This window comes from Malus sylvestris, chromosome 17, assembly GCF_916048215.2.
Source record: "Malus sylvestris chromosome 17, drMalSylv7.2, whole genome shotgun sequence".
Taxonomy (NCBI): domain Eukaryota; kingdom Viridiplantae; phylum Streptophyta; class Magnoliopsida; order Rosales; family Rosaceae; genus Malus; species Malus sylvestris.
In genome coordinates this window covers 31,920,037-31,937,304 of record NC_062276.1, presented here as the reverse complement: position 1 = coordinate 31,937,304, position 17,268 = coordinate 31,920,037, and the positions used below count along the sequence as shown (strand labels likewise).

The window sequence follows — 17,268 nt, the reverse complement described above, 5'->3', positions numbered from 1 at the left end:
GCTCGTTTTAGCCCTATCACAAAAAACCGTTTCCAACCGAGGGCCAAAGGGCCATAGGGCCAAACATAATTTATTATTTAAAAACTACAACTAAAATGTTGTTTAAGTTTCATGTTGTATAATTTTAATGTTGATTAATTTTATTTAATGTTGTTTCATATTGTTTAATGTTGTTTCATGTTACTTAATTTAATTTAATGTTGTATAATGGCTTAGGAAGTTATAGGAAAAAAGAATTTAAAAAAAATATGAAATAAATTTTGTGAAATAGAAGTTATAGGAAAAAAATGGAATTTAAAAAACAATATGAAGTAAATTTTGTGAAATAGAAGTTATAGGAAAAAAATGGAATTTAAAAAAAAATATATGAAATAGAAGTTATAGGAAAAAAAATGGAATTTAAAAAAAATATGAAACAAATTTTGTGAAATAGAAGTTATAGGAAAAAAATGGAATTTAAAAAAAAAACCAAATTTTGTGAAATAGAAGTTATAGGAAAAAATAGAAGTTATATGAAAAATTTTGTAAATAAAAAAAAATAATAATAATGTAAAAAAAAAAATTAAATCAAATGCAACGGCTAGTAGCCGTTTCATTTGAATTTTTTTTAAAACAATCATGTCGGTTATAACCGACATGAATACACCATTATTTAGTATATTAAATAATAGTATGTATTCCTGTCGGTTATAACCGACAGGAATAACAAAACTATAAAAAAAAAATAGCCAGCTCGGGGCTGGCTGCTTCAGCCCTCCAGCCCTCTCTGATCGCGTGGGGCCCTCCCAGATTTCAGAGCCCTCTGGCCTAGCCCTCGGTTGGAGACGGTTTTAGAGCTATTTTCGGCCCTCTGGCCCTCTGGACCCTTCGGTTAGAGATGACCTCACATTCTTTTATTTTGTCTTTCTCTTGCTATAAAAAATTAATAAGATGTTAACGTAACTTAACTGTGACTGTTCAAATAGAAGGGGAGGGAAAAATAAAGGGGAGAGAATCCTACCCTCATTTATAAGCCCCTTGGGCGAGCATTGTATTTTCTATCCACCTTTTGGTAAATTTTTTAAAAAATGACTCAATAAGTGTAGTATGTGAGATTAGAACTCATGATACCCAACTAAATGAGTGTTAAGTAAAAGGAAAACTAATGAAAAGAGCTTGAAAACTTTGAGTTTTAATGATAAGGACAAAATAAAGGGTAAAGTGAATAGTATCATAATTGACTTTTTAGTGTAAAAATGTGGTTTTTCGTTAAAATGAAGTACCGAGTGTTTTTTGTTAAAGTTCCCTTGAGTAAAACGGCGTAGTTAACAACTTAAAAGTTAAAAAGAAAAATTAAAAGGAGCATCAAACACAGCTAGTAATTTAACTCCAATCCAAAATAATAAATATTTGAAAGGACTAGTTCGATCGGAATCAAAGGTTATGCTGTCCAACAGGGTAAAATACTACTAAGAGCCCATCACAACCCTTTTAACAAAATGGTTCTTTTGATTCGATCGATACTATAATTTAACAAAATGGTTCTTTTAGCTCGCTGTGAAACCACATCACCTCCATCAGTGCCTCCATCAGTAATTGTCCGACGAAAAAGGGTCTGATTCGAATTCAGCAATTTCTTCCTTCAGAGATAGAGCTCTGGTCTCTCCTTGCAGCTTCAACCCTGCACACCTGTATCGACAACAGTAGTTATGAGATTCAAAGTCAAAAACTTGAACAAGCAGAAAAATTGTATCCAAGGATCAGAAGAGGAGCGCATTGTTTGGTTTCACGTATTCTGTCATTGCAGCACCTAATGTAAACATGATATTCTCTCAACGGCTTAACGAGTTACCTTTCAGAAAAGCAGATTACCCAAGTTCTAAGTTCTAACAGCACCAATGAGATATGCAAAGAAAGGACAATTCAGCAAACCAATATGTGACAATGAAAGACAACGAATCCTACTTCCTCGTACTTTCATAGATATGTGTACGTGCGTGTGCAGGTTCCATGTTTTTTTTTTTTTGTAGAAATCCAAAGATAAGTTAAGTCTAGGCATCAGAACTAATGTCAGCATCCTTCATTCATCTTTCACAACTGACATTTGTCTGAGCAGGAGTTTATAGGTCCCTTCTTTTGCAGTTCTGGTGTCATAAAAGAGGTCAAACACACATTCATCATTTTCCGATTCATGAGCATAATTATCATTTGGTGCTCTGGTCTAAAGTAGTCTCAAATATAGAACAGTAGCCTCGAAAAGCACCTCCTCGTTGGAAATACTATGCAACCATAAAGCACAGTGTTCTACTTCCTCATGATTGAGAGTTGAGATACAGATAAACACTAACTCATCTTTTATACTTCCATTTCCAATTTGTTAATTTATGTATATGTTCATGTATCAACACTATATCGTCTGCGAAAAGCATACACCAAGGAATATCATCTTGAATATGTCGTGTTAACTCATCCATTACCAACGCAAAAAGGTAAGGACTTAAGGATGAGCCTTGATGTAATCCTACAGTTATGGGAAAACTTTCGGTTTGTCCTTCATGAGTTCTTACGGCAGTCTTTGCTCCTTCATACATATCCTTTATAGCTTGGATATATGCTACTCGTACTCCTTTCTTCTCTAAAATCCTCCAAAGAATGTCTCTTGGGACCCTATCATACGCTTTTTCCAAATCTATAAAGACCATGTGTAAATCCTTTTTCCCTGGTTCATGCCAGGGCGCTCAACCATGGAGGCAATCTATCTCTTACGAAGATTGATGGAAAGATATAGAGATGGGAAAAAGGATTTACACATGATCTTTATAGATTTGGAAAAAGCGTATGATAGGGTCCCAAGAGACATTCTTTGGAGGATTTTAGAGAAGAAAGGAGTACGAGTAGCATATATCCAAGCTATAAAGGATATGTATGAAGGAGCAAAGACTGCCGTAAGAACTCATGAAGGACAAACCGAAAGCTTTCCCATAACTGTAGGATTACATCAAGGCTCATCCTTAAGTCCTTACCTTTTTGCGTTGGTAATGGATGAGTTAACACGACATATTCAAGATGATATTCCTTGGTGTATGCTTTTCGCAGACGATATAGTGTTGATAGATGAAACTCAGGAAGGGGTAAATGCAAAGCTTAACCTTTGGAGAGAAGTGTTGGAATCTAAAGGTCTTCGCCTAAGCCGATCAAAGACAGAATATATGGAGTGCAAGTTCAGTGCAAATGGAGGCCAAAACGAGTTAGGGGTGAGGATCGGAGATCAAGAAATACCAAAGAGCGACCGTTTTCGTTACCTAGGATCTATCTTGCAAAAGAACGGAGAATTAGATGGAGATCTCAACCATAGAATACAAGCTGGATGGATGAAGTGGAAGAGTGCATCCGGCGTGTTGTGTGACCGCCGTATGCCACTGAAGCTCAAGGGAAAATTTTATAGGACGGCAATAAGGCCGGCGATGCTGTATGGCACATAATGTTGGGCGGTGAAACATCAACACGTACACAAAATGGGTGTAGCGGAGATGAGGATGCTTCGTTGGATGTGTGGGCACACGAGAAAGGATAAGATTAGGAATGAGGATATCCGGGGTAAAGTAGGAGTAGCTGAAATTGAAGGAAAGATGAGAGAAAATCGGTTACGGTGGTTTGGACATGTGCAAAGAAGGCCTACTGACGTTCCGATTAGAAGATGCGACTATGGGACAGAGGTTCAGGGCCGAAGGGGTAGAGGAAGACCTAGGAAAACTTTGGAAGAGACTCTAAGAAAAGACTTAGAGTACTTGGATCTAACGAAGGACATGACACAGGATCGAGCACAATGACGTTCTAAGATTCATATAGCCGATCCCACTCAGTGACTTGGATTTTCCAAGTCTCCAACCGAGAAGTTTTCCTCATTCGGGAAATTAAGAGAACACTACCCCAACCTACATGCTCCACTCAGAAAGCTTCAACATACAAGCTTTAACAAAAGAAAATTCAAAGAACTTAGCGAAGAAGGCTTTGGTGTATTTAACACAATACGTTGAAATGAAGGAAAGCTTATTTATTGATATCCCCGATAAGCTACAAATATGTACATATACATGAGTCAAAATAAGCACACAAGAGGGAGCCTTCACAAAGGTTGCTTAGGAGAAGTCTTAGCAGTCGGTAGAGCCCCAGAAAGAGAAGGCACCGGAGGGGGATCATTTGGAGCCTCAGTACTGGACAGAACCCTAGAAGGAGGAGGCATCAGAGGTTGATCATTTGGAGCTTCATTACGCGGTACAGCCCCAGAAGACGAAGGCAATAAATGCCTTTGGAACAAACCCACAAATCTCTGATGATCAAGTAAAACCTGACCATCAGTTTCCTTCATGTGGTCAAGCTTCCTCTTCATGTTTGTAGCATAGTCATGTGCGAGCCGGTGCAACTGTTTATTCTCATGCTTGAGCCCTCTAATCTCCTGTTTGAGACTCATCACTTCAGCCGCCAATGATTCAACTTGGCGGGTTCGAGCAAATAGGCGTTGGGCCATATTAGACACAGAACCTGCACACTGAACACTGAGAGCCAGCGAATCCTTAACAGCTAACTCATCAGACCGTTTGGAAAGTAGTCTGTTATCTTTGGGAGTGAGAAGGTTCCTGGCCACCACCGCAGCGGTCATATCATTCTTCATCACGGAATCCCCAACGGTAAGAGGACCAGTAGGGGAGACGAAGGATGGGCGCCATATGTTGTCTGGAGAAGGCGGGGCTGCTTCTTCAACAAGGTTCAAGTCAAAACGACGGTCGGAGGGGCCAGACATTTTCAAAGGTGTTGAAGAGAGAAGAGGTCGGACAAATCAAGATCTTAGAAGTGCAAGAATGAAGCTTCTACTGGTGGAGATTCAAGTGTGCTTTGGAACTTAATGCCAGCCCCTATAAAAATCTGCACTCGACGAAGCTTCAGAAATCGAAGAGGCGCCTGCTCAGAAATCGAAGAGGCGCCTGCTCAGAAATCGAAGAGGCGTTTGCTTTCTCAAAAGCTGGGCTGCTTAGAGATCACGAGGGTTGATCTCAGAAATCGAAGAGGCGTTTGCTTTCTCAAAAGTTGGGCTGCTCAAAGACCACGAAGGCCGATCTCAAAAATCGAAGAGGCGCTCGCTTTCTCAAAAGCTGGGCTCCCCAGAGACCACGAGGGCCGATATCAGAAATCGAAGAGGCACCTACTTTTCCAGCCTTTTCCAGCCTTGTCAGCACCTGTCACACGCACACTCAGTTTTGCGGAAATTATGGGCATTCTGTCAAAGACTTCTGGGGAAGTAGAAAACACATGAATCTTACTGTTCAATCACCCACTTCCCACACGCAACAATAGCTCATGGGTACCACAGATAACTTTGCCAAAGTTCTCTGCCAAAGTTGAGCACGTGAAGCTTGCAGCTCCCACTACATCGCTCTGACCAAGAAGGGTAAAAGAATAGCAAAGAAACAGCACTAACAAAGTTTAGACCCATAAATTTTGAAGGTCTAGCTACCATATTATTACCCACAAGGGTAAAGGAACAGTACCACTGCTGGATAATTGGAAAGTCCCTGTGTGTCAACCTCTGTGCTTCGTGGCAAGGTAGACTAGCAAACATGCCCAACCTTTACTCACATTCGAGAAAACACTCCCAATAAGATTGCTTGCTCCAAAATCGAAGAGGCACCGTCCTCCGAATCTCGAGAGCCAGACTCCCAACATGACTACTTTCTTAAAAATCGAAGAGAGGGTAAAGGAACAGTACCATTGCTGGATAATTGGAAAGTCCCTGTGTGTCAACCTCTGTACTTCGTGGCAAGGTAGACTAGCAAACATGCCCAACCTTTACTCACATTCGAGAAAACACTCCCAACAAGATTGCTTGCTCCAAAATCGAAGAGGCATCGCCCTCCGAATCTCGAGAGCCAGACTCCCAACATGATTACTTTCTCAAAAATCGAAGAGACACTGCTCCCCGAATCTTGAGAGCCAGACCCCCAGCATGATTGCTTTCTCAAAAATCGATGAGGCATCGTTCTCCGAATCAATCGAAGAGGCGCTCGCTTTCTCAAAAGCTGGGCTGCTCAGAGACCACGAGGGCCGATCTCAGAAATCGAAGAGGCACCTACTTTTCTAGCCTTGTCAACACCTGTCACACGCACACTCAGCTTTGCAGAAATTATGGGCATTCTGTCGAAGACTTCTGGTGAAGTAGAAAGCACATGAATCTTACTGTTCAATCACCCACTTCCCACACGCAACAATAGCTCATGGGTACCACAAATAACTTTGCCAAAGTTCTCTGCCAAAGTTGAGCACGTGAAGCTTGCAGCTCCCACTACATCGCTCTGACCAAGAAAGGTAAAAGAATAGCAAAGAAACAGCACTAACAAAAGTTTAGACACATAAATTTTGAAGGTCTAGCTACCATATTATTACCCACAACTGTAAAGGAACAGTACCACTGCTGGATAATTGGAAAGTCCCTGTGTGTCAACCTCTGTGCTTCGTGGCAAGGTAAACTAGCAAACATGCCCAACCTTTACTCACATTCGAGAAAACACTCCCAATAAGATTGCTTGCTCCAAAATCGAAGAGGCACCGTCCTCCGAATCTCGAGAGCCAGACTCCCAACATGACTACTTTCTCAAAATCGAAGAGAGGGTAAAGGAACAGTACCATTGCTGGATAATTGGAAAGTCCCTGTGTGTCAACCTTTGTGCTTCGTGGCAAGGTAGACTAGCAAACATGCCCAACCTTTACTCACATTCGAGACAACACTCCCAACAAGATTGCTTGCTCCAAAATCGAAGAGGCACCACCCTCCGAATCTCGAGAGCCAGACTCCCAACATGATTACTTCCTCAAAAATCGAAGAGACACTGCTCTCCGAATCTCGAGAGTCATACCCCCAGCATGATTGCTTTCTCAAAAATCGAAGAGGCATCGTTCTCCGAATCTCGAGAGCCAGATACCACAGACCACTTTTTCAAAGTGCTCTGACAGAGTTAAAACATGTGAAACTGGCAGCTCCCACTACCGTGCTATGACCAAGCAGGGTAAAGGAATAGCATTACTACTTGTTGTTAGGGAGACTCCTATATATGTCGACCTCCATCCCCAACGGACAGGCAGACCTGCAAAAATGCTCAACCCTTCATCATATCTGAGAGGGCACTCCCAACGAAGCCTTTCGAAATATTCAGCTTTCTTTCCCCCCGATAATACCTCTGCAAACAAGCTATACTAGAGCAAGAATATCTCATATCATCAGGGTTAAAAGCAAGAGTATCCCATATCATGCTTTTTCCCTGTCTTTTCTTTTGGCCTTGTTTTTACCTGCAAGACAAGGAGAAAGAGAACAATCAGTCAGCACTTGGAATCAAGCTTCCAGCCAGGAACTGACTGCCTGGAACCCCTTACCTGATTACTTACCTGGCATTGCTCTCGAGTACTCATCTTCAACATCTTATGTTTCCAGGGAAGATTCCGCATCTGCTTGAGGAACAGATAGGGCAAGTGCGAAGGATACAAGGAAGCATGTGGAGACAAGCGTAACAGCACACGTGCCGATACATTCATTACTCTGTCAAAAGCAAAAGTATCCCATATCAGCAGGGTGGAACGTACTCTAGATTTGATGGACTTGTTTTGACCCTCAAATTCTTCAGTCGGCCTTATACTCTGGAGGAAACCAGAAAACCCTCCAGCTCAGTTCAAGAATAAGCCTGTGGAAAGTTACTTCTTCAAAAGCAAAAGTATCTCATATCATCTCTTCTCATTTTTCTTCTCTTTATCCTTCATGCTGCTGCAAGATGGGGAGAAGGTGAACAATCAGTCGGAGCTCTGATTGCTTACCTTGTCTGTCACCTCTTTCAGCAGACCCCCTAGCTCGGCGACTTGGGGGACTCCTACTACATGGTTTGTATCGCGCTTGACCAAGCCTGAAACTACAAGTAAGCTTCAAGTGAAATTGATACATTACCTTGTGCATCTCCACCAGTTAAAGATACCACCCCTGGATGGAGGAAGAGTACTTCCAGAGAAGATGCCACATCTACCTATGAGACAGATAAGGCAAGTCAAGACGACACCACACTCCGATACTTAGAAGTTTCGTGATTACGAGATCATTCTCCCACAATATTTCCTAATGTCATTTGTACTAAATCATTCACTTGTACTCACTAAATGAGAGCTTGAACCTATGTACTTGTGTAAACCCTTCACAATTAATGAGAACTCTTCTATTCCGTGGACGTAGCCAATCTGGGTGAACCACGTACATCTTGTGTTTGCTTTCCTATCTCTATCCATTTATATACTTATCCACACTAATGACCGGAGCAATCTAGCGAAGATCACAAAAAGCGATCGTTTTCGCTACCTAGGATCTATCTTGCAAGAGAACGGAGAATTAGATGGAGATCTCAACCATAGAATACGAGCTGGATGGAAAGAGTGCATCCGGCGTGTTGTGTGACCGTCGTAGGCCACTGAAGCTCAAGGGAAAATTTTATAGGACGGCAATAAGGCTAGCGATGTTGTATGGCACAGAATGTTGGGTGGTGAAGCATCAACACGTACACAAAATGGGTGTAGCGGAGATGAGGATGCTTCGTGGGATGTGTGGGCACACGAGAAAGGATAAGATTGGGAATGAGGATATCCGAGGTAAAGTAGGAGTAGCCGAAATTGTAGGAAAGATGAGAGAAAATCGGCTCCGGTGATTTTGAACATGTGCAAAGAAGACCGACTGACGCTCCGGTTCGAAGATGTGACTACGGGACAGAGGTTCAGGGCCGAAGGGGTAGAGGAAGACCTAGGACAACTTTGGAAGAGACTCTAAGAAAAGACTTAGAGTACTTGGATCTAACGGAGGACATGACACAAAACCGAGCGCAATGGCGTTCTAGGATTCATATAGCCGACCCCACTTAGTGGGAAAAGGCTTTGTTGTTGTTGTTGTTGTGATGTATATGTTCATGTATGTGTCCAGTTATACATGGTTTTCAAATTAGCAATTGCATACACACGACCCATCTTTTCATTAAAACCACAGATATACTTCATATCAACTAAGATAGGCAAATATCACAAATCCTATAAAGAGTAAACTGTCGATTTGCCCCTTGAACTATCACCCAACTTTCGATTTGCCCCCTGAACTTTTTAATTGGAAAATTAAGGACTTAAACTAATTTTTTTGGCCGATTTCCCCCCTACCGTTAGTTTTTCATAAATTTCATCCAAATTAACGTTAACTCTTATCGTGTGCAAACCACGTAACTCTCATTTGTGGACAAAAGCGTCATTTCACTAGACCTTCAGATAGAAAAGCTATAGAATCACACATATTTGCATATGTTTATATTTTAGAAATCTAAGGTTTTCAATTATTTTAAAAAATGAAGTGACCGAACTACCCACACATGTTGTGCATATGCTTCCATTTAACAGAAATTTGGATGGAATGAATGAAAAATTAACAGCAGGGGGCAAATCGGCCAAAAAAATTAGTTTAAGTCCTTAATTTTCCAATTAAAAAGTTCAGGGGGCAAATCGAAAGTTGGGTGATAGTTCAGGGGGCAAATCGACAGTTTACTCATCCTATAAATTGACAATATCAGGTAGTGAAAGTAACTAAGACAAGAAAAATTCATACATGCTCTTCATCTAGTCGAAAAGTAAACTCAACCATGTACAATCAATCACTGAGCAAAACTACAAATTAATCAGCGGGAAACATATTAAACATATAGGGTGATTTTGGGATCTTTCAAAGACAGCCAAGCATAAATGTTTGTCCACATAAATTCTTCTGAGGTTGAGTTTGATATCCTACAAATACATAACCAGAGCAGCAAATTTACGCAGAATCTTAGAACGTAAAGAAAAAATCCTTACCTTGTATTTATATTCAATACTTCTACATCCTTCCCTGCCAGAATGTCCTTGAGTAAAATAAAGCTCGGAACATGACTAATTGCTTGAAAATTTGCCTTGAAGCCACAAAGCTTAAGATAAACGTATGAATTTGGTTTTTCTGGGTGATAGTAAAAGAAGGAATTTGTTTGAGAATGAAACATAAACAAACCATAGCTCTTATAGTATTTCATAGCTGTATATATGCCATATGGCCACCTTCCACTATCATCTTTATCAATAGCAATCACCTTCGTCCAACGATGTTTTCCACCAGAATCTGTCAGTGTCCACACAGTGATAAGATCACCATAGGAATCACACAAGCAAAGACAACCTTCCAAAACTCCCATGCCCACATACATAAATTGCTTGATCGGAAAAGGCGGTGATGGAACTGATTTGAACTTTTCAGTGTTCAAATCAAAAGAACGAATTCTATAGCCATAAGACTCATACCAATAAAGCACTCCTTTCGCATAGGTAGGGGATACTAGGTTACCCGCTGTTTCAGAAACTTCACCAATGGACTTCCATGAACCTGTTCCAAGTGTGTGTATCTCAGCAAATTTAAAGCAATAGCCTGCTTCAGCTTCAAAAATTCGTATCACCTTATATTCATTAGTCTCGGAACTGAAACCCAATCCACATTCGACAGGAATCCTTATATTCTGATGCGGCCTAGAGCTTTCAGGAAGGTCTATAAATTCACCGGTTACTGGATTGCACACAACAGCAGGGTCGTTGTGGATTGGCTCAGACAAGAGAAGCAGGCCGTTACATGAATTCACCACATTGTACTTGTGATGATGTGGCGGTATCCTGATGCAAGTCTTCCTTTTGGTGCCGCGGTTCCCATTAGGCATCACATTGCCGTTATCACTGTTGTTATTGATGACCTCCTCATCGTTGCGCAATGGGATCTTGTACTTGGTAAGCTTCATGTGGACATGAGACTGGTCACAAGCATTGCCAGTAGCAGCACAGGCACAATCCTTCAAATCAAACCCAGACCGATCTTCAGGCTCAACCAAGTAAAGGGTTCTTGGCACACGTGTTGGAGTTGGACCGAGAAGCGACAGCAGAGGACATGGCTCTGCTTGTGCAAAGTGCAGGTTAGCAAATTCAGGGTCCGAAATTCGAGCACGCCAAGTCTTGCAAACACATTTGCAAATGAGAATGCTCCTGGTTGGTAACTTTAGTAAAATATTCCAAAAGACGGGCTTCGGAAGATCTGTTATAAAGGGACCCTTTTCTTCAATTTGATCATCCATGTTGCCTATTTGGATTTGGGTGTCACAAGCAGCAGATTTTCTTTTCCTCTTCATCCTTGTTGCCTATAAAAATTATGAATATATTCCTTTGAAAATCATAGAATTAAGGCCCCAACTGGATCATATATAACAGATTGAACTGGGAAATTAACCATTTTTACCAATTTTAGAATAATGAGAGCAAATTTACTGCTACTGATGGTGCTTTTTTAAAGAACCTTTACAGATAATATTTTTGGATTCCAAAAGCACTTGAAATGCTGCTTGCAAGAAGCACATAACATTTTTGCTAGAAACACTTCAAGGCTATTCCATGATTTATTTACATTTTACTCCAAAATTATTTTCATCAAAAACGTATTTTTAATCATTCTAAAAACACTTCTCAATGAGCCTATACTGATTTTTAGGTTACGATTAATTTGAATAAACAAAAATTAGGAAGATAAATACAGACAGACATAGGTTTTAAGCCATAAAATTACCAGGAAGAATTTAGCCCTACTTGAAGATGCACGGACAGAGAGAGAGAGATGAAAAGCCGGATACGTGCGTGCGTGATGGGAAAGGGCAGAAAGCTGACTTGTAAGCGTGAGGGTTTCAAATTGGCGGGAAAACGAGGCGACGAGGCGTGCACATTTGGCCCAGTGGGCCTGCAACTTTTGGACTTTGGACTTGTATTGGGCCAACAAGGGAAACCCATGCCCGGCCCATTAAACAGGCAAAGATTACTGATTACATTCCAAAGCGTCGTCGTTCCATCTATCATCTCGATTCCTTCCAACTCCAGAATCCAATTGCGATCGAATTTGTTGGTTTAGGTTTCAGAAAGAGAAAACGAAGAAGACGAAGCATTTTGCGAAATGGCTGGGAGATTGAGCAGTGTGGCTTCCAAGATCATGGGCGGAAACGGTGTCGTCTCACGTTCCGTCGCTTCCTCTCTCCGTGTCCGCGCCGGCATGGGCCTTCCGGTCGGCAAGCACATCGTCCCCGACAAGCCCCTTCCCGTAAACGACGAGCTCGTCTGGGACAACGGCACGCCGTTTCCCGAACCCTGCATCGATCGAATCGCCGACACCGTCGGAAAGTACGAAGCTTTGGCTTGGCTCTGTGGGGGCTTGAGCTGCTTTGCTGGACTGGGTTTGTTGGCCGTGTGGAACGACAAGGCGTCCAAGATCCCATTTGCCCCAAAAGTGTACCCCTACGACAACCTGCGAGTGGAGCTCGGCGGAGAACCGTAGGTACATCCGGGGGTCGGTTTCTGATTGTTAATTGTGTGGTTAATGTTGTTTCGGATGTGCTTTTGCTGATTTCTGTGTTTGATATGACGGTTCTAAATAATGCTCTGTAGCTCAAACTGAGTCTGTTTTCGGCACTATGATGTTCAAACAAATTGCGATTCTCGTTTCGTTTAAATCAACTTAGTTCGAATTTGGCGTTGAGATGCAATTTTTTTTAGTTTTGTTCAAGTGGCAATCTATCTAGTATGTGATATGTACTAATTGCAAGTCGAGATTACTTTCGGAAACCGGAATTTTCATATGTGAAGCTCAAATTAAGGGGATAAAGGTATCGAATTGTTCGAAAAGGATATACTGTTTGCAGAAGAATAATACTTTTGAGTGATTTAACACTGAACAAAGTTAGCTGAAACCGAGAATTTGGTCTCAAGAGTGTGTTTGAAGTTTGTTTTCGCATGGCATTTTTTGAGAGTAGAGCATAGGTTGAAATGGCGCATTGTTTAATTTAGATTTCCACATGGTTTGTGTTGTTTGATAAGTGTGCCGTGTTTTATGATTTAATTCCAAAGTCGTATTTCAAGGGTTGTCCTGTGTCTTTGCTTGTGTTTCCGAGGATATAACAGTGGAGTTGAGGGCTGATTCTTGTTGAGTTTGTTTTTGTACAAAACGTTTCTGAATGGAGAATGTAGTGTTGAATGCTTTATGGATCCTTCACCGGGGCTCAATGTGAATACATAGTTAATTGTTCTATAGTTTTTTGAAAATTATCAATTGACCTGCACAATTGAGTTAATGGGTGTACATGTTCTTTTGCATAGCTGATTGAACAGATATGAAAGGCCAACCTTCTGGCATTATAACTGTTTCAGGTTTTTGGTAATACTTAAGTGGCTGTTGTAAGACTAGGGTGTTTCTTTCATCTAGTCAATGAGAAAATTGAAAAGAGAGAAAATATATGGGCAGTGTGTTCCAGGAAACATATAGGCTTTGAGTTCATTTCATTTGTCGTGATGAAAATCCCATGATTGAATTGTAGTGTGTATAAATGCTTGACCTATGCAAGCTCTTATCTCAAATCTCTGTTATTACAGTTAAGTTGTACTTCTACCCTTTTTAGAACTTAGAAGGGAGGTTTTGGTTTCGTCCAACAGCAAGTGCAATCCAGACTTTAGATCAAACGAGGAACAGATTTCTTTAAACCAGGGTGTTGTGTTAATGTGATTTTATATGCCTAATTTGTTGTTGCATGATCCATTTATTATTTGTGAACTAGTTCTTTTGTTATAGATCAGTGCTACATGGGACTTATTACATGCCAGTGGTTAAATTGTTGACGCTAATGTGATTCGGTTATCTGTCTAATTTGTTTGTTTGCAATGTTATCGGTCTGATGCAAGAACCTTGATCTATTAGACACACTTGAACACAGGCGTCAGTTAATGTTTCCCATGTTGTAATTGGCTTTAGATTCACGAGTTTTGATTTGGAATATGCTTGTGATTAGGGGTGGGCACGGGCCAGGCTGGTGCCAAATTTAGAAGAACCGGACCTTACCTGTTGTAAAGGATTTGCATTTACTTATGAAGAGATTCATACCATTCTTTATTAAGTCCGTTGACGAGGTTGTTCTAGTGATCGATTCCATCTCGGCTTAGTCTGCCACTTAGGGTTCCCTCTATGCATCTAAAATTTCAAACAAAGAGCAAGAGTCTAGCAGAGATTAAACGTAAGAAGCTCAGTTTTATTGGTCAAATGACATATTCGAGGGGTTTGTAATTTTGTCTGAATTTAACGAAAAATCACCAAAATCCAAAATCATTGGACTATTGGATTAAATGGTAGTTATAACAGTGTTTTTTTGTAAAATCGTATTCCTCTATTTTCTTCATTACAATTGGATGTATTATTGGTTTTAGATTTGTTTAATTTTTGCAAGAGTAATCTATAAATGATGTACTAAAATATAGACGGTTTGGGCCATTAGAAAAAGTTATAGATTGAGCACCACAAGGTGTCCTTAAAATAAATTATTTGAAGGATCCCTCATCGGAATATATAATGCTCTGTCATAAATGTCAAAAACTATGACAACTCTTAAGATTCACAATAAACAGAACAACTACTTTTCTTACTATTTGAGTTTTGTCTGCCTTAAATTCTTCTTGACATCAACAAAGTTTGAGTGATATTTATTTTAATTAGCAGCAAATAATTTGAAGACTTGAAATGCTTCAATTCACATGTCTCTTTCTTAAGATTGCCCCAAAAGCACATATGTCGAGTCAACTCAATTCAATCAATCCAACAAAATATCATCTAAGAACTTTACAATACGCCGTATGATATATTAACAAAAGTTCCCGGTCAGCTTTTGTGAATTATTCATGTTAGCATATTAGTTATGTTGAGCTTTCTTTCTGAAAATTCTTGATTTGCTAGGGTTAAGAAGATAGTGCGATGGGAGTATTACAATATCAAAATTGGAGAGTTGTAGGTAATGAAAGAATTTCTTCATGTGTTCTGATTATGAAACATATCTTGCAACGCCTTAGTGACATATGTGGCATGTTTCCATCCTCTTGGATCATGGTACTCATCAAAGTGACATCTTTCCGATGTTCAATTACACACAATAAGAAGTCGACGCATGCTAGCTTCTTCGTCAATTAGGCACAAAGTTCTGAAGAAGGCGATTATTAAGATCGACAAGATTGAGAAAAATGATGTAGTATAAATTTTTTTGTTTATTTTAATTTCCTCCAATATTTTACTCGGTAACCAGAAAGAGTAGGATGAAAATGTGCATTCAGAAAATTAATGATGTTTGGTTAAGGTCTTTGAGATTTTAGTAAATGAAAAGTTTGAAATTGGACATGATACTAATATTCATTTAGAATAAAATAGTTATGATAGTTAGGTAGGTGTTTTTCAAATAAGTGTTTAAAAACAAGTTTTGCGAGTTTTGATCCTCATGATACATCATATCTAAGAATTCTTCCAATATGCCAAGTCAGCTTTTGTAAATTATCCACGTCAGCATATTAATTAGTTATGTTGAATTGTGCTGAGCTTTCTTTCTGGAATTGTTGATTTTGCTAGTGTTATGAGAGTATTCCAATAGAGTTATATGCTCCACTGAAAACTAGTATCTTGAAAAGAATTATGTGACATGTACATGTTTCCATCCCCTTGGATTAAAGTATTCATCAATTTGAGTGACATCTGTTCCAAATTTTGAACCAAGGACAATAAGCAACCACTACGCCTTTATCACCATGCCAGCATGGTTTATGTGCCATATATCTTACTTTTATAGTATTTATAAGATAAACACTACAAAATTTTAGGGCCCAAAACATCGGGGGTCTAGGCGGTTGCCTTGCTCGGCTACCCTCAGGACCGGCCCTACTTTGTAATATTACCTCTATATATACATATACATGTTCACAACTGCTATGAGTTTCGGATGGATATTCTGGAATGCATCTACTCAAAACGGGTGCGTTTTCTATCGTTTGATTTCAAAAGCCGAAACTAGACTTTCGAAAGCTGACTTCCGAAAGTCCAAACCCAAGGTTCAAGTTACCTAAGCACTTGAATGGCAAGGTTCAAGTTACCTGAGCACTGGAATGGCAAGTTGCTCGGTGACTGTGATGGTGACGATTTCTATCAACGGATTGATCTGATTTGGTCATCATGTGCTTTGCTTGGACTTCCTTGTCTTTTCGGCCTAATTGCAGCTTATTTTTATCTTTATCTCGTTTAACATCTGTAACATTTCAAATTGGGACTCTCTATGGACTCTCTCCCACCTTATATTTTTTAGTACAATATTTTATAATGTTAACATAAAAATTAACGTTAAATTGTAAAGTACATTTACAAATTGGTTGGAAATGATTAAATTATTAATCATACGCCAAAAAGCAGGAAATCAAAATGTTCTCTTTGATGAGAGAAACTTATAGTTAGCTCAATACAGTGATGGAGGCATTATGGGGCCATTGGTTGTCCTTGACCTGAAAAGTCCAAAAACCTCATTTATATTTGTTTGTATATTGTATTTGACCCTGTATAAATAGTTAAGACAAACTAAATTACAACATCCTCCTCCTACTTCTTCTATTTTCTTCTATCATATTTGTCTTTTTTTATCTCCTCTTGTATGAAATACTTTAGTTGAAACGCCTTGACAGTCATCAACATTACTCCATAGTATCATGTATCCACCATCGGCAAGCCTCTACAAATAATAGTAGTCATCGACATATGTTGGCATAAACTTTCAACATATGTTGATAGGAATTGGTAGTTGCCTACTAGGTGCTAGAAGAAATGGCCCAATAAAGCTTTTTGGTCGATATTATGATCCTATTATTTGAAAATTCTGACTACGCCACTAACTTGATATGCTCCTTGTATTGCTTGTATGAATCAATGGACGTAAACATGTTTGAGTGGTCTACAATCCTGTCTAAACGTATAGAAAAAACTCATCCCAAATGATATACAATCTCCAAAAGAAATTAGGAGAATTGTCAAAATTATAGAATCTTGCCTTTTGTTTCACTAGTCTACTAGCTAGATACGATTACTTTTAATTTATAAACAAACACACAAGGATAAATAAATCACCTTAAATGTGCAACTTAATCCAACAATTCTTAAATAATTAGGTGTCGAAGTGAAACAATGCATGCGAGGGTTTAACGATTATCGAAAGTATGCTGATGATTAACGTTGGTAACGTTGGTAATTGAGAGTAGGCAATCTAACATAGGACAAGTGCATAAGTACTCTACTTGTTAGTTGAAAAATAATAGAAATTTGTGATCAAATAACGCAAGAGA

At 39.6% G+C, this 17,268-nt stretch overlaps 1 protein-coding gene and 1 pseudogene across 1 annotated transcript; one reads left to right on the top strand and one right to left on the bottom strand.

The window, feature by feature from the left end:
• Positions 1-1,339: 1,339 nt before the first annotated feature.
• Positions 1,340-12,032, bottom strand: LOC126610246 (F-box/kelch-repeat protein At3g06240-like; annotated as a pseudogene).
• On the top strand, positions 11,944-12,619 carry LOC126610260 (NADH dehydrogenase [ubiquinone] 1 beta subcomplex subunit 8, mitochondrial). The gene has a single exon (XM_050278275.1). It carries the CDS (start codon positions 12,041-12,043, stop codon positions 12,416-12,418), a length of 378 nt encoding a protein of 125 aa, XP_050134232.1. The 5' UTR covers positions 11,944-12,040; the 3' UTR covers positions 12,419-12,619.
• Positions 12,620-17,268: the final 4,649 nt, after the last annotated feature.